This window comes from Salvelinus namaycush, chromosome 36, assembly GCF_016432855.1.
Source record: "Salvelinus namaycush isolate Seneca chromosome 36, SaNama_1.0, whole genome shotgun sequence".
In the NCBI taxonomy this organism is placed as follows: domain Eukaryota; kingdom Metazoa; phylum Chordata; class Actinopteri; order Salmoniformes; family Salmonidae; genus Salvelinus; species Salvelinus namaycush.
The window spans coordinates 22,098,888-22,125,093 of record NC_052342.1 but is presented as its reverse complement, the minus strand read 5'-3'; the positions used below and the strand labels follow the sequence as shown (position 1 = coordinate 22,125,093).

General features: G+C 42.2%; 1 protein-coding gene across 1 annotated transcript; it reads right to left on the bottom strand.

Annotated features, from left to right (window-relative positions):
- Positions 1-60: 60 nt before the first annotated feature.
- Positions 61-26,071, bottom strand: LOC120030442 (kinesin light chain 2-like). The gene is made up of 15 exons (XM_038975844.1): positions 25,679-26,071; positions 23,799-24,045; positions 22,312-22,434; positions 21,848-22,031; positions 18,072-18,288; positions 17,753-17,942; positions 17,441-17,614; positions 17,123-17,222; positions 14,776-14,825; positions 14,467-14,534; positions 14,235-14,343; positions 8,237-8,383; positions 4,190-4,314; positions 3,945-4,002; positions 61-3,325 (listed from the first exon to the last, which is right to left on the bottom strand). Exons 2-15 carry the CDS (start codon positions 24,027-24,029, stop codon positions 3,242-3,244), a joined length of 1,860 nt encoding a protein of 619 aa, XP_038831772.1. The 5' UTR covers positions 24,030-24,045; positions 25,679-26,071; the 3' UTR covers positions 61-3,241.
- Positions 26,072-26,206: the final 135 nt, after the last annotated feature.

Below are 26,206 nucleotides of genomic sequence, written 5' to 3'. Positions count from 1 at the left end.
TTTAAAACTCATTTCAATCAAGCTGTTTCATTGTGTTAAAAGAATGACGAAACAAACAGATCAGGATCAGTTTGAAAAGTGGAGTTTTTCCTTTATTGAACCTTTAATAAAATATACACAAGGTTGTTGGCCACTAACAATGAGATCCCCCCTCCTACCTCCATGGCTACATTCTAGTTTCCATAGTGACACACTGATTGACAGATGGTGAGGAGGGTGTTCTTACTTCTACATGAACATGTGGTATACATTTGTAGGAGGAGCACTGTTTAGGTGTGTTCTTTGAAACATTTGTTGGTGTGTAAATACTGCATCTACAGAGATCTACAGACTACAGTCCAGTGTTTCAACAGACTTTTACATAGCTAGACAACATGGGTGCTTGCACATGTTGAGTGTGACAGAGACCGACAATTCTGTACATTATTTCCTGCAATGAAACTTAAAGCACTTTTCCATATTCCTCTCTCCAATGATCTGTTTTCCCTTTCTTTTCAATCACTGAATCTCTCGCTTTTCTCAGCGAACAGCACTTCATATTTCTATTTCCCCCGTTATCATTCATCATCAGTGTTCTCCTCCTCAGCCCTTCTAGCCTGCATTTGTCACATACTTAAGCTTTCGTTCCATCCGTTTCCCCAGTAAAAATCAATAATCCATCCCATCCCCACCTTACATTGCACTAGCAACACAATCAGGAGGTGAAACTCATTAGGACCACTCTCCTTCTCAAAGACATATACATTCTGTTGGCCAAGTCTCTTGCTATCAGTCTTGGGACTCCTAACTCACAAACCAGACACTTAAAAGAGCCAACACAGTACACAGTCAACCTCTTCCCTCCCCACCTCTCATCAAAGTAAAACCCAACATTCAAATCATCATTCAGAGTTCAACAACAATACCCCGCACATCGTCACTTGAGGTTGGAGCCAATCACACACAAGAATAAGACATAAATGATGAGAACATTTGGTGAAGGACTGTCATTGGTTAGATCAGAGAAGTTCTGTAAACCAATCGGATTCTTTCCAAACAACATCACGTTATAATAAAGGATCATTGTTTTATATAAAAAGATAAGGACATACCATGCTCTCATTATTCAGTGAAGGCCAACCAAGGACAGATAACCATGATACGGTACATACGGGATGCCTAATGCTTACCTCTTACAGAAACAGATGCACTGTATTGTACCATCTTAACTAATACGAGGGCATTACAACTATGTAGAGATCTAATAGTATTTGACTGGGGGAGAAACGTTGTGCTGTGGTAGACATGTGACCATGCATTTGCTAAAACCAACGCTCAACATAGGAGCACATTCACCTCCACAGCATCAGTCAGGCTAATAATGTGTTTTTCAGAACCAACACCACCGGATCACGTAAGAGAAATGGGCCTTCAGTGGTGGAGCTAAACAGGCATTTGTACCGCGCCTTGCTAACTTGCACACTGACTGACATACACTGGTACTGCTTGTCACGTCAGCATTTCCAGTATATTCCCCAGGTCTGAGATTAACTAAGTTAGCCTGGTCTCGCCATTCATTAGTGCACACCGTACGAAACGTTTTTGCAACAGAAAATTAAAACGAGTTTCTTATTGTAAAAATCAAGGTAGTTCCTCCCTGTTTCAGTCCGTTTTCTTCTGTTTAGTGCCTAACGAATACGAACCTGGTCTCTGATATGTTTGACCTTTAGCCAACTCTTCTCTGTCACGTTCATAATTGTCTGACAAGGCAACGAACGGAACAGTAGTTGATTAGAGCACAAACATATCTGACCAGATCAGGCTATAGATTCAGGGGGAAATTCTAACCTCCATTTTGTCAAATTTTCACTTCATGTCAGTGGGAGACTAAGTGAAAATTGGACTAGAAGTTAGGACACCCATTAAGTGCCGATAATCTCCCCGTTTCTCTCTTCTATAGTCTATATTCCCTGTTTCTCTCTCCATTCTTTTCTGACTGTCCTCTTCCAGCGTCTGTCTCCAATTCAGAGGTTCTCCTAACCTCTAACCAGTTTAAACAAGAACCTGTCTGTGCGCTATATACAAAGAAAGAAATAGAAAATAACTTAAACCTGTATATACATAACCATTCAGACGGCAAAAAGGAGAGGTTAAACTGGTCAGTGCCAATTTTTTCTCCCAGATGATGTTTAAATACGCCGATTTATTTGACATCCCAAAAAGATTGTGTACCATCTGTCTTTTACCTCGCTGAAGTTTCTAACAGCTGTAGGTCATACCTCGTCTTAAAAACGTATGATTTATATGGCTCTAGCACTGTGATTTCCATTGAATGTGTTGTTAACATTTTCAGTAATCACGCCACTAGTGAGCTGAGTGTGATGCTTCTGTAACAGAGTTAAGAATGTACCATAATGCTCCGCAGCTAGCTTGAAATGTTGCCGATGGAGCTAACCAATTGGTACCTTTTGTATAGCTCAATCGTGTTCACACGTTGTCATGGAGGGCGGTCACGTGGATCACGAGGATCACTGGTTCGAGCCCGGGATGGAGACAGGGCCGGTGGAGGAAGCTAAACCGTTAGCGGCACAATGACGTCGGTTACACTTCTCTAAGAAAGAAATCAGAATAGAACTAGCCTACCTAAGGTTGAGTGTCTGCATGAGAGTGTGCGGGTTAAGATAGAAATCAGAATAGAACTAGCCTACCTAAGGTTGAGTGTCTGCATGAGAGTGTGCGGGTTAAGATAGAAATCAGAATAGAACTAGCCTACCTAAGGTTGAGTGTCTGCATGAGAGTGTGCGGGTTAAGATAGAAATCAGAATAGAACTAGCCTACCTAAGGTTGAGTGTCTGCATGAGAGTGTGCGGGTTAAGATACAAATTTGTCACACTGCAATAACAATATGGATTCTGTCATGATGCTATGCCTCAGACTCACCATGATGAGTGTCTAGTGCAAACATTCCACCTTCTAGTAAGCAGCATGCCGTTTAAATATGATTTTCTCTACTTGTTTGATAGATGCAAGCGAAGTATACAGTGACGCAGACACAGAGACGTCTGAGTCACTAAAAGCGTCAAGTCAGTTTTTTTTTGCAATGCTTTTTCTTGTTTCTTTAGAAAATGTCTTGAATGTGAGTGTTGGATCTGAAGTGTGTTTTGATCGCTTTGGGCGGCAAACTGCCTCTCCTCATTGGGCTTTCCTCCTCCTGGTCCCGTCATTGGACCTTTCTCCTCCTGGTCCCGCCTCCTGTCTCTGTTTAACCAATCAGGGAGCTGCGTCTTGACAAGTCCACATTGCTGGCACTCAGTCCTCTGCATTCTGATAGGCCGGTGTTGGCGTCCTGGAGAGAGGGAGGGAGAAAATAGAAAGGATGTTTTAATTTATTTATTTCACTTTCATTTAACCAGGTAGGCCAGTTGAGAACACGTTCTCATTTACAACTGTGACCTGGTCAAGATAAAGCAAAGCAGTGCGACAAAAACAACACAAAGTTTCATCAACAAACATACAGTCAATAACACAATAGAAAATAAAAATAGAAGTAAAGTGTGTGCAAATGTAGAAGAGTAGGGAGGTAGGGAATAAATAGGCTGTAGAGGTGAAAATAATTATAATGTTTGATAAAGGGTAGGCACCAAACAACATTGTGTTAACTACATCTGACACTAATGAAAGTCAAATCATTTCATTCAGACGTATATCTCAGGAGCTCAGTGACAGCAGTCCTTGGCTGGTAACTAACAGGTTAATAGCTCAGTAACAGCAGTCCTTGGCTGGTAACTAACAGGTTAATAGCTCAGTAACAGCAGTCCTTGGCTGGTAACTAACAGGTTAATAGCTCAATAACAGCAGTCCTTGGCTGGTAACTAACAGGTTAATAGCTCAGTGACAGCAGTCCTTGGCTGGTAACTAACAGGTTAATAGCTTTGTGACAGTGATGGACGGCTAACACCAGGTACCTGTGAGGGGTCTTCTGCACTCTTGTTGAGGAAGTTGAGGGAGCTGGCTCTCTTCATACTGAGGAACACACAGACAGACATTAAGGATTCAATTAGCCTCAATAGAAAACATTTTATTGCCTGTGTGCCTCAGGTGCCTTGTCGGCTCCCCACTAAAGAACAAACCCCCTGAGGCAAACACAAAAATGATTCACACAGTATGAGCAGTGATGGGCTAGGGTGCAGACATACACAGTCTCTCTCACCCTGGGTTGCGGGGCTCCTGGGGGCCACTGCCCTGTAGTTTCTTCACCAGCATCTCACTGCTCCTACGTAGCGCTTCACGGATCTTCCCAAAGGAGCCGCTCCGACGCAACGAACCGTTACCTTCCTGAGAGAACAAGACAACCACTGCATATTAAGGAGTGGCCTCCAAAACAAAAAGTTATTTTTTATGTATTTATTATTTTCCAAAAACGTTTTATTACTTACAGTACTGTGCAAAAGTTTAAGGCAGGTGTGAAAAAATGCTGTAAAAGTAAGAATGCTTTCAAAAATGTTTTGAAAGAAAAGCACAATTGTCCATTAAAATAACATCAAATTGATCAGAAATACAGTGTAGACATTGTTAATGTTGTAAACGCCTATTGTAGCTGGAAACGGCAGATCTTTAATGGAACATCTATATAGGCGTACAGAGGCCCATTGTCAGCAACCATCACTCCTGTTCCAATGGCACGTTGTGTTAGCTAATCCAACTTTATCATTTTAAAAGGCTAATTGATCATTAGAAAACCCTTTTGCAATTATGTTAGCACAGCTGAAAACTGTTGTTCTGATTAAAGAAGCAATACAACTGGTCTTCTTTAGACTAGCTGTGTATCTGGAGCATCAGCATTTGTGGGTTCGATTACAGGCTCAAAATGGCCAGAAACAAAGAACTTTCCTCTGAAATTCTGAAACTATTCTTGTTCTGAGAAATTAAGGCTATTCCATGAAAGAAATTGCCAAGAAACTGAAGATCTCATACAATGCTGTGTACTACTCCCTTCACAGAACAGCGCAAACTGGCTCTAACCAGAATAGAAAGAGGAGTGGGAGGCCCCGGTGCACAACTGAGGAAGAGGACAAGTACATTAGTGTTCAGTTTGAGAAACAGACGCCTCACAAGTCCTCAACTGGCAGCTTCATTAAATAGTACCTACAAAACACCAGTCTCAACGTCAACAGTGAAGAGGCGGCTCCGGAATGCTGTCCTTCTAGGCAGAGTATCTCTGTCCAGTGTCTGTGTTCTTTTGCCCATCTCAATCTTTTCTTTTTATTGGCCAGTCTGAGATATGGCTTTTTCTTTGCAACTCTGCCTAGATGGCCAGCATCCCAGAGTAGCCTCTGCGGGTACTATTTAATGAAACTGCCAGACTTGTGAGGCGTCTGTTTCTAATGGGCCTCTGTACGCCTATGTAGATATTCCATAAAAATAAATAAGCCATTTCCAGCTACAATAGTCATTTACACCATTAACAATGTCTACTGTATTTCTGATCAATTTGATGTTATTTTAAAAATGGACAAAAAATGAGCTTTTCTTTCAAAAACTAGGACATTTCTAAGTGACCCCAGACATTTGAACGGTAGTGTACATCAAATCAATATTTGGTGACACCACCATTTGCCTTCAAACAGCATACATCCTTTTAGGTACACTTGCACACAGGTAGGTTGGCCCAAAAATCTTGGGAGAAATAACCACAGTTCTTCTGTGGATTTAAGCAGCCTCAGGTGCTTCTCTCTCTTCATGTAATCCCAGACAGACTCAATGATGTTGAGATCAGGGCTCTGTGGGGGGCATACCATCACTTCCAGGACTCCTTGTTCTTCTTTATGCTGAAGATAGTTCATAATGACTTTCGCTGTATGTTTGGGGCCGTTGGCATGCTGCAGAATACATTTGGGGCCGATCAGATGCCTCCCTGATGGTATTGCATGATGGATAAGTATTTGCCTGTACTTCTCAGCATTGAGGAGACCATTCATTCTGACCATATCCCCAACTCCATTTGCAGAAATGCAGCCCCAAACTTGCAAGGAACCTCCCCCATGCTTCACTGTTGCCTGCAGACACTCACTCGTGTTCCGCTCTCCAGCAAACAAACTGGCTTCTGCTACAGCCAAATATTTTTGACTCATCAGTCCAGAGCACCTGCTGCCATTTTTCTGCACCCCAGTTCCTCTGTTTTCGTGCATAGTTGAGTCATTGACCTTGTTTCCACGTCAGAGGTATGGCTTTTTGGCTCCAAGTCTTCCATGAAGGCCACTTCTGACCAGACTTCTCCAGACAGTAGATGGGTGTACCAGGGTCCCACTGTTTTCTGCCAATTCTGAGCTGATGGCACTGCTGGACATCTTCCGATTGAGAAGGGAAGTAAGCATGATGTGTCTTTCATCTGCTGCAGTAAGTTTCCTTGGCCGACCACTGCGTCTACTGTCCTCAACGTTGCCCATTTCTTTGTGCTTCTTCAAAATAGCTTGTACAGCACATCTGGAAACCCCTGCCTACCTTGAAATTTCTGCCTGGGAGAGACCTTGCTGATGCAGTATAACTAGCTTGGGTCTTGTTGCTGTACTCAGTCTTGCCGTGGTGTATGACTTTTGACAGTAAACTGTCTTCGGCAACCTCACCTTGTTAGCTGAGTTTGGCTGTCCCTCAACCAGTTTTATTCCTCCAACACAACTGTTTCTGTTTCAGTTAATGATTGTGTTTCAACCTACATATTGAATTGATGATCATTAGCACCTGTTTGGTATAATTGTTTAAATCATACTCCTGACTATATGCCTACAAAATCCCTGACTGTGCAAGTGTACCTACAAGAATTGATGCTGTTTTGAAGGCAAAGGGTGGTCACACCAAATATGGATTTGATGTAGATTTTTCTTCTGTTCACTCACTTTGCATTTAGTTACTTGATAAATATAATATTTTAACATGTCTATTTTTTAAAGCATTCTTACTTTAGAGCATTTTTTCACACCTGTCTAAAACTTTTGCACAGTACTGTATATCAATGTCTTTATCAGGCACAACAAACATCACACAAGATTTAAGCTACATAGCAATTTTTCATTGTTGCTAGTAAAAAACAACAACACTTAATTTCTTCAAACTTACGGGCGATTCACAATATATATCTCAAAAGTTTTTTTCTCTAAATCAATTTGTTGCACAATTATAGGTATATACACTGCATTTCAAACAGGGCTTGTAAAATTATACCTAAGCTAAATAAAAGTCTTCAACCATAAGACCCATTAATAATTACATTATTTTAACCTGCTTTAAAAAAAATAATCACTGATCAAGCATTCAAGTCTATGAAAATGCCCCTTTTGTTACAAATGTAACCAGAACCATGCACATCCACTAATAATGACCATCTTCTGGTAGCAGGTATTATAGAACATTAACACAGGTCTCATTAACAATCTCTCAAGCACAAGCCCATGGCTAGTAAGTAGCCAGCTACTCTTTATATTTAAAGTCTGGCCAACTTGGATCTATTTGCTTGCTAACAAGTTAGAACAGTCTAACTGTTATGAATACACCCTCCAGTCCGTCTCCAACTGTTTGAACAACATAGCCTGTTCATTTTGTTTAGTTGTTGAAATCAAGTGGTCTACCTGGATATGAAGATGCTTATTTCTCAGAATGAAAACGAGTTGGCAATTCCTTAAACAAATTTCACATTTCTAAAACACAGACTAGACAGCTAACACATAATAGTCTGTGGACATTTCTAAAACACAGACTAGACAGCTAGCACATAACAGTCTGAGGCTAAAATGCTGCTCGCATTTTCCACAATCATGTTCATTGATACTCTCGTTTTAGTAGGGTCTGCGCTGTTCTAAAAGTTGGGAGTTGAGACAAAGAAAGTATTGTAGAGTAAAAGTTAAGTTCTCCTCTTTACAGTAAAATTATGTCTGAATGTGTTTCGTGTGTCTAGAAGACCGGTTATGTCGGACCAAACCTCAAATGCAAATTGCGAATTTAAACTGCTTGTTGTCAGAGAGAAAGAAGTGATATTTAGTCTCTTTGTTGTGTGGTAGGGGAGGGGCTTGGTGTCTGTGTGTGAGTGGGAAAGTGCACAGTACACACAGCACAGAAGGAGCGAAGGAGACGAGACCAAAAAACATTGATTCTTGCTAAAAACATGTATTGGAATTCGATATATAGCCCAGCCCTAATTTGACTGTATGTTCACTCTTACGAATGCTTCAACTTTCAACAATAATAAGACAAAGGAGGTTCGTACCCCGTTCCACTCTGCTCCGTCGTCCCCCTCACAGTCCCCCCGCTGGGGCCCGTTGAGACCCTCCCGGCTCTGCCGTCGCTCACCCCCTCCTGGGGCCCCATCCTTCAGGAGCTCCACCACCTTACTCTGGTTAATGGCATCTATACCCTGGGGGGGGGAACATGATAATGAATCCTAAATGTCAGCAGGGTTGGAACAGAGTGTATGTGAGAGCTTCAAGACTCTAGACTACAGCCTTCGATAATTGCACTGCCAGTGTCTCAGTGCTTGTACCTTCTTTTTTGAATGATTGCATAGTAAAAGCTTTTTTGACTGAATGTGCAGTAACTGATAGTGATAGCGTAGTACTAGCATCTGATAGCGATAGCGTATCACTGGTATCTGATAGCGTAGTACTAGCATCTGATAGCGATAGCGTATCACTGGTACCTGATAGCGTATCACTAGTACCTGATAGCGTATCACTAGTACCTGATAGCGTATCACTAGTACCTGATAGCGTATCACTAGTACCTGATAGCGTATCACTAGTACCTGATAGTGTATCACTAGTACCTGATAGCGTATCACTAGTACCTGATAGCGTATCACTAGTACCTGATAGCGTATCACTAGTACCTGATAGCGTATCACTAGTACCTGATAGCGTATCACTAGTACCTGATAGCGTATCACTAGTACCTGATAGTGTATCACTAGTACCTGATAGTGACAGTGACCTACTAGCACCTGATAGTGTATCACTAGTACCTGATAGTAACAGTGATTCACTAGTACCTGAGTGACATTGAATTACCAATACCTGACAGAGAATTACTAGTACCCGATAGTGTATCACCAGTACCCGATAGTGTCAGTGAATGACTAGTACCTGATAGTGTCAGTGAATGACTAGTACCTGATAGTGTATAACTAGTACCTGATAGTGTCAGTGAATGACTAGTACCTGATAGTGACAGTGAATGACTAGTACCTGATAGTGACAGTGAATGACTAGTACCTGATAGTGACAGTGAATGACTAGTACCTGATAGTGTCAGTGAATGACTAGTACCTGATAGTGTCAGTGAATGACTAGTACCTGAGTGTCAGTGAATGACTAGTACCTGAGTGTCAGTGAATGACTAGTACCTGAGTGTCAGTGAATGACTAGTGCCTGATAGTGTCAGTGAATGACTAGTGCCTGATAGTGACAGTGAATGACTAGTACCTGATAGTGACAGTGAATGACTAGTACCTGATAGTGACAGTGAATGACTAGTACCTGATAGTGACAGTGAATAACTAGTACCTGATGTGTCAGTGAATGACTAGTACCTGACAGTGAATAACTAGTACCTGATAGTGTCAGTGAATGACTAGTACCTGACAGTGACAGTGAATGACTAGTACCTGACAGTGCATCACTAGTACCTGATAGTGACAGTGAATAACTAGTACCTGATAGTGTCAGTGAATGACTAGTACCTGAGTGACAGTGAATGACTAGTACCTGATAGTGACAGTGAATGACTAGTACCTGATAGTGACAGTGTATCACTAGTACCTGATAGTGACAGTGAATAACTAGTACCTGATAGTGACAGTGAATAACTAGTACCTGATAGTGACAGTGAATGACTAGTACCTGATAGTGACAGTGAATGACTAGTACCTGATAGTGTCAGTGAATGACTAGTACCTGATAGTGTCAGTGAATGACTAGTACCTGATAGTGTCAGTGAATGACTAGTACCTGATAGTGTCAGTGAATGACTAGTACCTGATAGTGTCAGTGAATGACTAGTACCTGATAGTGTCAGTGAATGACTAGTACCTGATAGTGTCAGTGAATGACTAGTACCTGATAGTGTCAGTGAATGACTAGTACCTGACAGTGAATTACTAGTACCCGATAGTGTATCCCCAGTACCCGATAGTGTCAGTGAATGACTAGTACCTGATAGTGTCAGTGAATGACTAGTACCTGATAGTGTATCACTAGTACCTGATAGTGTATCACTAGTACCTGATAGTGTATCACTAGTACCTGATAGTGTCAGTGAATGACTAGTACCTGATAGTGTATCACTAGTACCTGATAGTGTCAGTGAATGACTAGTACCTGACAGTGTATCACTAGTACCTGATAGTGACAGTGAATGACTAGTACCTGATAGTGTCAGTGAATGACTAGTACCTGATAGTGTCAGTGAATGACTAGTACCTGATAGTGTATCACTAGTACCTGATAGTGTCAGTGAATGACTAGTACCTGACAGTGTATCACTAGTACCTGATAGTGTCAGTGAATCACTAGTACCTGATAGTGTCAGTGAATGACTAGTACCTGATAGTGTCAGTGAATGACTAGTACCTGATAGTGTCAGTGAATGACTAGTACCTGATAGTGTCAGTGAATGACTAGTACCTGATAGTGACAGTGAATAACTAGTACCTGATAGTGTCAGTGAATGACTAGTACCTGATAGTGTCAGTGAATGACTAGTACCTGATAGTGTCAGTGAATGACTAGTACCTGATAGTGTCAGTGAATGACTAGTACCTGATAGTGTCAGTGAATGACTAGTACCTGATAGTGTCAGTGAATGACTGGTACCTGATAGTGTCAGTGAATGACTGGTACCTGATAGTGTCAGTGAATGACTGGTACCTGATAGTGTCAGTGAATGACTGGTACCTGATAGTGTCAGTGAATGACTGGTACCTGATAGTGTCAGTGAATGACTGGTACCTGATAGTGTCAGTGAATGACTGGTACCTGATAGTGTCAGTGAATGACTGGTACCTGATAGTGACAGTGAATGACTGGTACCTGATAGTGACAGTGAATGACTGGTACCTGATAGTGTCAGTGAATGACTGGTACATGATAGTGTCAGTGAATGACTGGTACCTGATAGTGTCAGTGAATGACTGGTACCTGATAGTGACAGTGAATGACTGGTACCTGATAGTGTCAGTGAATGACTGGTAGCTGATAGTGTCAGTGAATGACTAGTACATGATAGTGACAGTGAATGACTAGTACATGATAGTGACAGTGAATGACTAGTACCTGACAGTGTATCACTAGTACCTGACAGTGACAGTGAATGACTGGTACCTGACAGTGACAACGAATGACTGGTACCTGACAGTGACAGCGAATGACTGGTACCTGACAGTGTCAGCGAATGACAGGTACCTGACAGTGTCAGCGAATGACAGGTACCTGACAGTGTCAGCGAATGACAGGTACCTGACAGTGTCAGCGAATGACAGGTACCTGACAGTGTCAGCGAATGACAGGTACCTGACAGTGTCAGCGAGTGACAGGTACCTGACAGTGTCAGCGAGTGACAGGTACCTGACAGTGTCAGCGAGTGACAGGTACCTGATAGTGTCAGCGAGTGACAGGTACCTGATAGTGTCAGCGAGTGACAGGTACCTGATAGTGTCAGCGAGTGACAGGTACCTGATAGTGTCAGCGAGTGACAGGTACCTGATAGTGTCAGCGAGTGACAGGTACCTGATAGTGTCAGCGAGTGACAGGTACCTGATAGTGTCAGCGAGTGACAGGTACCTGATAGTGTCAGCGAGTGACAGGTACCTGATAGTGTCAGCGAATGACAGGTACCTGATAGTGTCAGCGAATGACTGGTACCTGATAGTGTCAGCGAATGACTGGTACCTGATAGTGACAGCGAATGACTGGTACCTGATAGTGACAGTGAATGACTAGTACCTGATAGTGACAGTGAATGACTAGTACCTGATAGTGTCAGCGAATGACTAGTACCTGATAGTGTCAGCGAATGACTAGTACCTGATAGTGTCAGCGAATGACTAGTACCTGATAGTGTCAGCGAATGACTAGTACCTGATAGTGACAGGGAATTACTAGTGCCTGATAGTGACAGGGAATTACTAGTGCCTGATAGTGACAGGGAATTACTAGTGCCTGATAGTGACAGGGAATTACTAGTGCCTGATAGTGACAGGGAATTACTAGTGCCTGATAGTGACAGGGAATTACTAGTACCTGATAGTGTCAGCGAATGACTAGTACCTGATAGTGTCAGCGAATGACTAGTACCTGATAGTGACAGTGAATGACTAGTACCTGATAGTGACAGGGAATTACTAGTGCCTGATAGTGACAGGGAATTACTAGTGCCTGATAGTGACAGGGAATGACTAGTACCTGATAGTGACAGGGAATTACTAGTGCCTGATAGTGACAGGGAATGACTAGTACCTGATAGTGACAGCGAATGACTAGTACCTGATAGTGACAGGGAATTACTAGTGCCTGATAGTGACAGGGAATTACTAGTGCCTGATAGTGACAGGGAATTACTAGTGCCTGATAGTGACAGGGAATTACTAGTGCCTGATAGTGACAGGGAATTACTAGTGCCTGATAGTGACAGGGAATTACTAGTGCCTGATAGTGACAGCGAATGACTAGTACCTGATAGTGTCAGCGAATGACTAGTACCTGATAGTGACAGTGAATGACTAGTACCTGATAGTGACAGGGAATTACTAGTGCCTGATAGTGACAGGGAATTACTAGTGCCTGATAGTGACAGGGAATTACTAGTGCCTGATAGTGACAGGGAATTACTAGTGCCTGATAGTGACAGGGAATTACTAGTGCCTGATAGTGACAGGGAATTACTAGTACCCGATCGCGCATTACTAGTACCCGATCGCGCATTACTAGTACCCGGTCGCGCATTACTAGTACCCGGTCGCGCATTACTAGTACCCGGTCGCGCATTACCAGTACCCGGTCGCGCATTACCAGTACCCGATCGCGCATTACCAGTACCCGATCGCGCATTACCAGTACCCGATCGCGCATTACCAGTACCCGATCGCGTATTACCAGTACCCGATCGCGTATTACCAGTACCCGATCGCGTATTACCAGTACCCGATCGCGTATTACTAGTACCCGATCGCGTATTACTAGTACCCGATCGCGTATTACTAGTACCCGATCGCGTATTACTAGTACCCGATCGCGTATTACTAGTACCCGATCGCGTATTACTAGTACCCGATCGCGTATTACTAGTACCCGATCGCGTATTACTAGTACCCGATCGCGTATTACTAGTACCCGATCGCGTATTACTCGTACACAATCGTGTATTACTCGTACCGAATTGTGTACCTGACAATGAATTGCTAGTACCTGATAGTGATAGTGTATTACTAGTACCTGACAATGTATTACCAGTACCTGATAGTGTATTACTAGTACCTGATAGTGATAGTGTATTACCAGTACCTGATAGTGATAGTGTATTACCAGTACCTGATAGTGATAGTGTATTACCAGTACCTGATAGTGATAGTGTATTACCAGTACCTGATAGTGATAGTGTATTACCAGTACCTGACAATGTATTACCAGTACCTGATAGTGATAGTGTATTACCAGTACCTGAACATGATAGTGTATTACTAGTACCTGATAGTGTATTACCAGTACCTGATAGTGATAGTGTATTACTAGTACCTGATAGTGATAGTGTATTACCAGTACCTGATAGTGATAGTGTATTACTAGTACCTGATAGTGATAGTGTATTACCAGTACCTGATAGTGATAGTGTATTACTAGTACCTGATAGTGTATTACCAGTACCTGATAGTGATAGTGTATTACCAGTACCCGATAGTGATAGTGTATTACCAGTACCCGATAGTGATAGTGTATTACCAGTACCCGATAGTGTATTACCAGTACCCGATAGTGTATTACCAGTACCCGATAGTGTATTACCAGTACCCGATAGTGTATTACCAGTACCCGATAGTGTATTACCAGTACCCGATAGTGTATTACCAGTACCCGATAGTGTATTACCAGTACCCGATAGTGTATTACCAGTACCCGATAGTGTATTACCAGTACCCGATAGTGTATTACCAGTACCCGATAGTGTATTACCAGTACCCGATAGTGTATTACCAGTACCCGATAGTGTATTACCAGTACCTGCTTGCGTGTCTTGGTAGAACACTCCTCCAGTGTCTCAGCTGCCTGTAATTTACCCTGCCTGCGGTACAGCGCCCCCAGGCTCTTCAGGGTGGTATTGACAGTAGGACTGACAGGAATTAAGTACATGTCAACATCATGTCATCATTAAACCACAATGTTAATATAATTTAAAACACTGAGTTCTGTGTATTTATCTCCGACTCAAATTAAGTTTAATACTAAGTCTCACCTGTCAACTTTGCAGGCCTTGTACCAGCTCCCATACTCTACACAGGGACTAGCTTCCTTCCTCTTCCCCTGAAAGAGAGAGTGGGAGCAAGAGAGAAAGAGATAAGAGAGAGCGGAAAGGCCGGGAGAATAGAGGGGCAGTTAGCAGCAGTAGACATTAATTATAACCTTATTATAAAGCCTCCTCTATTATTAATACATGAATATTCTCCATCTTTATCTCAGTCCTATTGGTCTACCCATCCATCAGAGTTCATAAGCTGCCATTAACAGGTAGGACCATGGTTCAGATCAGTCATACTGCAGCTACCTTGCTCTCCTCTCTCTCCTCCGCATGCATCCAGATTGGCTTGTTGTCATCTGCAAGAGAAGAGGATGAAGAGAGGAGGGGATGAGTGGCACAGTTTTATTTGTATATTCATATATTTTGTTTCACGGACCAGAACCATATACCATACTTTATGAACAGTTTACCACACGTATACCATATGTTATGAACCATATACCAGACGGTATGAACAGTATACCACACGTATACCATATGTTATGAACCGTATACAACAAGTATACCATACGTTATGAACTGTATATCACACGTATACCATACGTTATGAACCGTATACCACACATATACCATATGTTATGAACCATATACCATACGGTATGAACAGTATACCACACGTATACCATATGTTATGAACCGTATACAACAAGTATACCATACGTTATGAACTGTATATCACACGTATACCATACGTTATGAACCGTATACCACACATATACCATATGTTATGAACCATATACCATACGTTATGAACCGTATACCACACATATACCATATGTTATGAACCATATACCATACGGTATGAACAATATACCACACGTATACCATATGTTATGAACCGTATACCACACGTATACCATATGTTATGAACCATATACCATACGGTATGAACAGTATACCACACATATACCATATGTTATGAACCGTATACCACACGTATACCATATGTTATGAACCATATACCATACGGTATGAACAGTATACCACACGTATACCATATGTTATGAACCGTATACCACACGTATACCATATGTTATGAACCATATACCATACTTTATGAACAGTTTACCACACATATACCATATGTTATGAACCATATACCACACGGTATGAACAGTATACCACACGTATACCATATGTTATGAACAGTATACCACACGTATACCATATGTTATGAACAGTTTACCACACATATACCATATGTTATGAACCATATACCATACGGTATGAACAGTATACCACACATATACCATATGTTATGAACCGTATACCACACGTATACCATATGTTATGAACCATATACCATACGGTATGAACAGTATACCACACGTATACCATATGTTATGAACCGTATACCACACGTATACCATATGTTATGAACCATATACCATACTTTATGAACAGTTTACCACACATATACCATATGTTATGAACCATATACCACACGGTATGAACAGTATACCACACGTATACCATATGTTATGAACAGTATACCACACGTATACCATATGTTATGAACCATATACCACACATATACCATACGTTATGAACTGTATACCACACATATACCATACGTTATGAACTGTATACCACACATATACCATATGTTATGAACTGTATACCACACATATACCATATGTTATGAACCGTATACCACACATATACCATACGTTATGAACTGTATACCACACATATACCATACGTTATGAACTGTATACCACACATATACCATACGTTATGAACCGTATACCATATGTTATGAACCGTATACGTTTGGTATACATTATGTTCCCTCACACGACAAATAAAAGGTATTTGCATTTAAAACCAAAATGGATACATTTATGGCATATCATTAAAGATTATTCCACCTCAATGCTAACTCTGTGAAACCTACAGTGTGTGTGGGAACACGAAGTGTCCCATGCCAGACCCCTGTACTGTGCTCTACTGAGCGTGACAGTGTTTAAGGGTTTGATTGGCTTCAAGGCAGTGCTGCATTAACATGCTTTACACACGACAGATAGCCTGTATTAGCCCTGAACCCCTGAACTGACTGACTGGCCAGGACATGGCCACGCAATGACCACAGGGTTTACTGGGTAGTTCTGGCCAGAATGGACATACTGTTGATTCACACATCTTCTAATGCTACATGAAGAGTTGATGGAGGTGGTTGGTCTGGTGGTAAATGTAGTAGTAGTGCGCATCCCAAATGGCACCCTATTCCCACAGGGCTCTGGTCAAAAGTAGTGCACTACATAGGGAATAGGGTGCCATTTAATTAATAATAATTGATTGGATTTATATAGTGCTTTTCTATCGAGGTACTCAAAAAGCTTTACATAGTTGGGGGAAACTCACCTCATCCACCAGCAATGTGTAGCACCCACCTAGGTGATGCATGGCAACCATTTTGTGCCAGAACATTCACCACACATCATCTATCAGGTGTAGAGGTGAGGAGTGATGAGGGCATGATTAGCTGGCCATGATGGAATGGGGCCAGGTTGGGAATTTAGGACGCAGCCCTAGTTTGTCAGGAGTGTTGTGTTAATGTCCACTGTAGGACTGCTGGTCGTAGGAGACTCACTGTTGACTGATCCAAACTCCTTCTCATGTGCTCTGGTTAGGATCTCTTTGTACAGGGACTCAGCATCCTTGAACTTCCCCTGTTTGAGGTAGCATGTAGCCTAGAGAGATGAGATGAAACCTCAAATGGTTTGATGTGAAAATACAACTCAATTCAATACACAAGCCAATAAATGTAACAATACCAAGATCGCAAAAAAACAGTCTGTTCAACTTGAATAAACTTGATTAAATCTTTCAGGGGGAATTCATTACTGAAAATGTAACTCTTCAACCCTCTACTACAATGTCTAGCCCCCCTCTCACCCTCCCTCCTCACCAGGTTGTTCTTGGTCTTGGCTACGTTGGGGTCGTCAGCCCCCAGTTTGGACTGGTAGATCTCCAGGGCTTGTCTGTAATAATACTCCACCTCCTCGTACTTTCCCTGGTTCTGACACAGCAGGGCCAGGTTGTTCAGCTGCTTGGCCACATCAGGGTGGTACTTCCCCAGGACCTGAACACACAACCATTTAAATACTTTACCTACAGGAAAGGACAAGTCATAAATATGGTTTCACTTGTGAGTTATCATGGGCTATGAATTTATCTGACCACATGACCTAACCAGGAAGAACTCTGTAATGATCCATACCTTCTCTCTGATCTCCAGGGCTCTCTTACAGAGGGGCTCAGCCTCCTTGTACTTGCCCCTCTTCCCGTAGAGCACAGCCAGGTTGTTGAGAGTGGCGGCTACCGCAGGGTGGTCCTTCCCCAGGGTCTTCTCTCTGATGGCCAGGGCATCGTTCAGCAGGTGGGCTGCCTCTTTGTACTTGTTCTGGTCCCTGGAACAAAACAGCACATCATGTTAAAAGATGAATACATGTGCTACCTGTAATTAATCATTAAGTCTTCAGCCAGCTATTCATCTGAGCAAGTGTATCTAAAACTATCCTACGCACACACACACACACCTGTAGACCAGGGCCAGGATGTTGAGCATGGTGGCCACGTCAGGGTGGTCGTGTCCGGAGGTCTTCTCCAGGTCCTCCAGGGCCTGTTTGCAGAGGGGCACGGCCACCTCGTACCTCCCCTGGGAGGCGTACTGGATCACCAGGTTGTGGAGGGTCCTCAGGCGGGCTGGGATCTCATAGCCACCCTGCTGGGCCGCCACCTCTCCGCTGGGCTGGGCTGGAGGGGGGAGGGGAAGCGTTAGAGGGAGAGCTGGAAGTCTCATTCTTGGTACATTGCTCCAACTGGACTTCACTCAATATGTCTATCGGCATTTGGGAATGAAAACCTGTGACATCATCAACGTTAGTGCTCTGCTACAGCTGATGATGTTACAGGGTTGGGTTCTCTATTTCTCTCCTACCTGTGTTGACTACAGTCTCTAGGTTGGACACATAGTAAACATATTAAGATTTTCTTTAAACGATGTTGACTTCAATAGGGTAGGGGGCAGCATTCGGAATTTTGGATGAAAAGCGTGCCCAAATGAAACTGCCTGCTACTCAGCCATAAAAGCTAGAATATGCATATAATTAGTAGACTTGGATAGAAAACACTCTGAAGTTTCTAAACTGTTTGAATGATGTCTGTGAGTATAACAGAACTCATATGGCAGGCAAAAACCTGAGAAAAAAATCCAACCAGGAAGTGGGAAATCTGAGGTTTGTAGTTTTTCAAGTCATTGCCTATCGAATATACAGTGTCTATGGGGTCATATTGCACTTCCTAAGGCTTCCACTAGATGTCAACAGTATTTAGAACATTGTTTGATGCTTCTACTGTGAAGGATGGGGGAATGGGAGCTGAATGAGTCAGAGGTCTGCCAGAGTGGCATGAGCTGACCACGCACGTTCACGTGAGAGTTAGCTTGCGCTCCATTGCATTTCTACAGACAATGGAATTCTCCGGTTGGAACATTGAAGATTTATGATAAAAACATCCTAAAGATTGATTCTATACTTCGTTTGACATGTTTCTACGAACTGTAATAAGACTTTGACTGAACTTTCGCCTGGACATGCCTGCGCATCGTGAATTTGGATTGTGTACTAAACGCGCAAACAAAAAGGAGGTATTTGGACATAAATTATGGACTTTATCGAACAAAACAAACATTTATTGTGGAACTGGGATTCCTGGGAGTGCATTCTGATGAAGATCATCAAAGGTAAGTGAATATTTATAATGCTATTTCTGACTTCTGTTGACTCCACTACATGGCGGATATCTGTATGGCTTGGTTTTGTGTCTGAGCGCTGTACTCAGATTATTGCATGGTGTGCTTTTTCTGTAAAGTTTTTAAAAAATCTGACACAGCGGTTGCATTAAGGAGAAGTGGATCTAAAATTCCATGCATAACAGTTGTATCTTTTAGCAATGTTTATTATGAGTATTTCTGTAAAATGATGTGGCTCTCTGCAAAATCACCGGATGTTTTGGAAGCAAAACATTACTGAAGATAACGCGCCAATGTAAACTGAGATTTTTGGATATAAATATGAACTTTACCGAACAAAACATACATGTATTGTGTAACATGAATTCCTATGAGTGTCATCTGATGAAGATCATCAAGGGTTAGTGATTCATTTTATCTCTATTTTTGCGACTTTTTGCTTTCTGTGTTTTTCTGTGACTTGGCTCTGACCTAACATAATCGTTTGGTGTGCTTTCGTCGTAAAGCCTTTTTGAAATCGGACACTGTGGCTGGATTTACAACAAGTCTATCTTTAAAATGGTGTAAAATATTTGTATGTTTGAGGAATTTTATTTATGGGATTTCTGTTTTGAATTTGGCGCCCTGCAGTTTCACTGGCTGTTGACGAGGTGGGACGCTTAACCTTCTCAATAGGGGGTGCTGTTTTCACTTTGTAAAAATTTCGTTCCCAAATTAAACTGCCTCGTACTCAATTCTTGCTCGTACAATATGCATATTATTATTACTATTGGATAAAAAACACTCTCTAGTTTCTAAAACCGTTTGAATTATATCTGTGAGTAAAACAGAACTCAAGTTGGAGCAATTTTCCTGTGAGGAAGTGAGAAATCTGAAATAAGGCAGGCTGTTCTGGGGTCAGTTTATTAATTTGCATGTCTTCTATTGGTCGAGATGCACTGCATACGCCTTCCCCTAGATGTCAGCAAATAGTGAGAATTGGAATGGAGTTGCTAGGCAGATCTGAGGCCATATAAATGGGCTGGGAACGTGGGGTCCAGTCTTTTCATCTTTCGACAGACCTCAGGATGGCGTTCTGGAAAGCTACCGTTATAGGACTTAGATATATCCGGCTCTGATTTTATTCGATATAGGTGTTAAAGACATCATAATGTTGTTATTTTAAACCGAGTTATATCAGTTTATATCAGTATATTGCGATTTTCGGTATTTTATTTGTGCTGCGTTGTGGTGAGTTGGACACGTCTTCGCCACATGGCTAATGTTTACTGCTAATTCCAAAGTTGAAGGCGACAATCTACAACCGAGCAACGATTCCTCTGGACAAAGGACAACTTGCCCAAGATTCTGATGGGAGCTCATCAAAAAGTAAGAAGTATTTATGATGTTAATTCGTTGTTCTGTTGAAAAATGTAAAACTACTGTTCCGCCATTAATTTCGGTGCGGTCTCGCTTTAACGCACGCTGTATGTCGTAGTAACGTTAATTTTAAAAATCTAACACTGCGGTTGCATTAAGAACTAATGTATCTTTCATTTGCTGTCCAACCTGTATTTTTTAGTCAAGTTTATGATTAGTTACTGATTAGATTAGGTGCCTCTCCCAAGATTTCTCCCGACATATTATTGGCAGCTTGGCTACTATTCTCATTGTATAACCACGATTTGTGCCGCTAAATATGCACATTTTCGAACAAACTCTATATGTATTGTGTAATATGATGTTATAGGACTGTCATCTGAAGAAGTTTGAGAAGGTTAGTGAAAAAATTTATATATTTTGCTGGTTTATTCGTTATCGCTATTGTTGGCTTGAATCAATGCTGTTGTGTGGTTGGCTATTGTAGTAAGCTAATATAATGCTATATTGTGTTTTCGCTGTAAAACACTTAAAAAATCTGAAATATTGGCTGGATTCACAAGATCTTTGTCTTTCATTTGCTGTACGCTGTGTATTTTTCATAAATGTTTTATGATGAGTATTTAGGTAATTCACGTTGGTCTCTGTAGTTATTCTAGTTGCTTTGGTGAGAGTTGTGATGGTGGCTGCAATGTAAAACTATGATTTATACCTGAAATATGCACATTTTTCTAACAAAACATATGCTATACAATAAATATGTTATCAGACTGTCATCTGATGAAGTTGTTTCTTGGTTAGTGACTATTTATATCTTTATTTGGTCGAAATTGTGATAGCTACCTATGCAGGAAAAAAATGGTGGGAAAAAAAAGTTGTGTCTTTTGCTATCGTGGTTAGCTAATAGAAATACATATTGTGTCTTCCCTGTAAAACATTTAAAAAATCAGAAATGATGGCTGGATTCACAAGATGTGTATCTTTCATCTGGTGTCTTGGACTTGTGATTTAATGATATTTAGATGCTAGTATTTACTTGTGACGCTATGCTAGGCTATGCTAGTCAGCTTTTTTACTGATGGGGGTGCTCCCGGATCCGGGATTGTGACCAAGTAGAAGTTAATCATTTAGACTTGTGGGATTCCCCTATATTGTCCTCTTCTTTATCAATTAATCAATCAAAACACTCAATCATCATCATACCCTGTCCCTGGTCGTCATCGTTGGGGAACAGGTCGTCCAGGCTGTCTTTAGACGTCTCCCCTGCAGCCTTCTCCTCAGACTGTGACACGTCGTCGTCAAACTTCTTGATCTGGTTCATGAACTCTAGGTGCTTCTTCTCCTCCTCCAGCTGGGCAACACTCTGCTCACTACGCTGCAGCTTGTGCTGGGGGGAGAAGAGGGGAAGAGAGGGGAAAAGGGGGGAAGAGAGGGGATAGGAGTGTGAGGGAGGTGAAGCTCGACAAATGTTTTGCTTTGGAAGGGTTTAAAATGATAGCATACTCCAAAATCTAAATTGACGAGATGAGCCCACACCATTGACGGTGTACGCTGGGACATGGACTCAAAACGTTTTAATCACTTTGGGTCTAGAAACATCTGTAAACCATTGATAGTAGAGTGAATTACCAGTGCAAGCAGTATGTAGTGATATGCTGTACACGTACCTGTGTTCCTGCCAGCTCATCTCTTAACCACTGGTTCTCCTGACACAGTCGTCTGACCTGGGCTCTTAGCTTCTGTTTCTCTGACTCCACAGCACTCAGGTGACCCGACAGGGCAATGATCACCTGGGGAGAGGGAGGGAGGGATGGAAGGAGGGGTTAACCCTCTAGAGTCTAAGCCAGGGGGGTTCTACTAAGTTATGGAATTCTTATAAGGACCCATTTAGGTATCCCCAAAAAAATAGTCATACAGACATGTCTCATGGTCTGACAAACACCGCTGTAGCTCTGCCACCTTTCACCGCAGATGCGGAAGGCCGATATCAGCGATTGAGACACAGCCCATGCTAAAAAAAAAAGATATCTCTAGCTTAGACAGATATTTATGGGGATCTATATTATGCTAATTAGATTTCCGCAAGGCCACAGAAATTGATTCAAGGGGGTTAATTGAAGGAAGAGAGAAAGCTTTGAGAATGTTTTAGTTTCTAAAGAGTAAGCGGCTAGCCTTGGGGTGATGATCACCTGAAGAGAGGGACTTTGCTTGATCTATTTAACCTTTATTTATCGAGGCAGGTCAATTAGGAGCTAACTCATTTTAAATGACAACCTGGCAAATAGGGGGGATGGATTAACATAATACAGGAAAGCTTTGATCATGTTTTGGTTTCAAAGGGGGGGTAGTGGTAGTCTGGGGATGCGTGTGTATAATAATATTTATTTAGTGGGTGTTTATTTCTGTTCTATTTTACACATGTACAAGTGTGTATTAATAGATGGTATAATTGGAAAAGTTTTTTTTGTTGCATATCCTATTATCAATGGAGACTCTGGAGCGATTAGGGTAAGTGCCCTGCTCAAGAGCACAGACAGATTTTTCACCTTGTCGGCTCGGGCATTCGAAGAGCAACCTTCCGGTTACTAGTCCAACGATCTAACCACTAGGCTACCTCCCATGACTGACTGCCTTGTTGTAACCTATTCTGAGACCAGTGCAAAGAACGTCCTCTTTGGAGGACAATAATATATTGTTCTATTCTACTCTATTCAAAATAAGGTGGGGATGTGGAGGAGTGAATTGAGTCGGAGGGAAAGCTTTGAATGTCTTTTGGGACGTTCTTTTACGCATTTCATGTTATATCAGTCCATCAGTGTCTCAGACAGATTCCCACTGGCACCTTCCTACAGGAAAAACAACTCCCCTATTATCTATAATTCAACGTCCTCTCTTTCTATAAAAGACATTATTCTAAATAAATCCTCTCGTTGAGTCTTAGTCATACAATGTACCATGTCGTCGAGGACCAGAATCATCTTTTCCCCCTTCACTCATGATTTGTCATCATTGCATCATCATCCCGTACCTCTAAACCGGAGTAGTAAGCATCTTCCAATCAACCCATCTCTCCTTTCTCCCAATTCTCTTTCTTCTTCTCCCCCCCACTCACTGAATCCCTCAACCCCTTCTTTCCCCCACATCTCTCTCCTACCTGTGCCTCTCCCAGGCCTAATTCTATGGCCTCCAGGCTCTTCCGCAGCAGGCCTGACTTCTCCTGGGCAGCAGGTGGCTGGGTGCAGTCCAGCAGGGACGTGAGGAGCTGGGCATGCTCCCCTCTGAGTGTCTCCAAGCCCTGCATCACAGTCTTTGTGTTGAGCACGATCTCATCCTGGGTCAGGCGCTCCAGGGCCTCATCGCTGCGTGGGTACACCATGGTGGACATAACCTGAGTTCACACACTGGAGGGGAGAGAGATTAGTTTTGAGTTAGCATATTCTTGTTCAAAGCTCTTAGAATCAAGGTTAGTTAGAGGAAAAGCCATCTAATCATATTACAAGACTCAGAAAAAAATTATGTCCGATTATGAGATTATTTCAAGGATGAGCATTAGAGGAACAAAATCCCTCCGAGAGATTTTGTTCACACATAACTGTTCAGTCTGTTACCAACAACCAATCATGCCACAGCTCACTCCTCTGGGCCCTCTGCCTCTGTTCCAATGGGACTCGAATCTTTTGAGCTTGAATAAATCAATGAATGAGCTGTAAGCATTTCAGTTACAAAGCTATTCTATTCTATACATAGTTTGCGTGGCACTACCCTTATAGTCAATCTACATCGCGACAGAACAGAATTGACTAAATGGAATCATGGAAATTAAAGACACGCATCGTCGCGGATTTATAGCTGGACCGAGCAGAAATGCGCGACTCCGCGACTTCTCCTCCACTGTAGACGCGCACCTGTTCTCCTCTCGCGCCGCCAAGAGGCCCTCGCCCACACAATCACCTCCCTCCTCCCTTCCCCACAATCCATTGACTGCAATGCACCAGTATGAGCGATCCCGTAATTTCCCATCCGATTGCCACAACTAACAAATCTCTCAAACGCTGTATGGAACGTTTGGCAATTTGCAACTCTTGTTGTCGATCCATCTTACTGTCAATAGTAGCCTAGTATATGGACCAACACACTTTCGGAATCGCCCCTCTCACAGGATGACAAGAAATGAGAGAGAGGATCAATGAAGGAGATCGATAGAGCAGAGCATTACAAGGAAATAAAATACATTCAGTATTTTGAGAGACCTAATCTATTATAAGATATTGGCCTATATCATGCAAAGAATGATAGGCCTATATGTCACACACGGGCTCGTGTCCTACAAAAAAACACTCCGACATGTTTGAGGCCCAGAACGAAATATGCTACTGCAAGGGCTTTCTGCAATGGATGCGGTCGTGAGAGGACAGTACAAAGTATCTATGCTAATTCAATGAGGACCATAACAATTTCCCCAACACTTAAAATAAGCGATGACTCGTCAAAACAATGTAGCGAACCAAGGCGAGCTCGATTGGCAACATAGTAGATAGAACGTTGGTGATATCACGAGCCTGGTCTGGGAGAGGAGCACAGGTATGATTTAGTAACCTAACTCTCTCAAATGGACGTCAAAATATAAGCCAATACAATTCATATACTGTTAAAAATATACTGAAAAACCTCGTATTGACTCCCAATCCACACGTTACCTTAATCGAAACGGTTCTATTTCCCCCAAGACAAGTGCGCTGCCCCCTGCTACCTCGAGCTCAAACAAAGCACGGCCGACTGTTGTGATGCTCCAATTCCATCCCCTTTTGTAAAAGTGGGCGACGCTCCTGAACCGCAATGATAACGGCAATGACAACAGCAAGGCTGAGGAGATAACGTTACCGATATAAACCTGCGCTTATATAAAGATTGACGGTATAATATCACAGTTTTTTTTAGATTATACGTTTTCTACAGCTAAGCAAATTGTTAAATGTAGTCAGGTAACTTAACAAAAGGGAGTCTTTGCACCACGATAAACATTAAGTTATTTACCTTCTCTCTCCCCAGTCAGCCCGCCGGTTAAATCCTGATGACACGTTACTCGGCCTGCTGCACTATAAAAATAGCCCACAAAACACCACTGGCTTTAATCCCGTTGTATAAAGTCGCTGCGGTCTAAAAGTTTGCAAATTCCAAACAATACATTGTAACCAATTATGCTAGCATTGCTGGCTGGCTAGCTAATGAATTCGAGCCTGCCACGAATTAGCCTAGTCAATGTTATCGTCTTCCGTAACTTGAACCGGAGCAGCGCTCAAAATACAGGAACACTATTTGCTGTGAGTCGGCATCGTTCTATCCATCCTCAGAAGTTGTTTTAAAGATAGTCTGGGACTGGTACGTTCTCTCACAGTTTGAGAAGTGTGTTCCAAAGATGACAGTCGCTACCCGAAAATGGCTGTTGTCCGAATTCTCCCACAATCCACAGCCTCAGCCCTGGCGCTATGACATCACCGCCACCCGCCCCCCAACGAGAGGAGAGGGGGCATGGTGTTGAGGCAGTATTCCATTTCTTCATTC

Bases quoted from the DNA above. Each gene is read 5' to 3' on its own strand.
- LOC120030442 (XM_038975844.1), bottom strand. From the start codon at position 24,029: ATGTCCACCATGGTGTACCCACGCAGCGATGAGGCCCTGGAGCGCCTG. The intron at 22,435-23,798 runs GTAGGAGAGAGA...CCCTCTCCCCAG, and splicing joins TAGGCCTGGGAGAGGCACAG to GTGATCATTGCCCTGTCGGG. The intron at 14,535-14,775 runs GTAGCTGCAGTA...TCTCTCTTTCAG, and splicing joins AGGAGAGAGAGGAGAGCAAG to GGGAAGAGGAAGGAAGCTAG.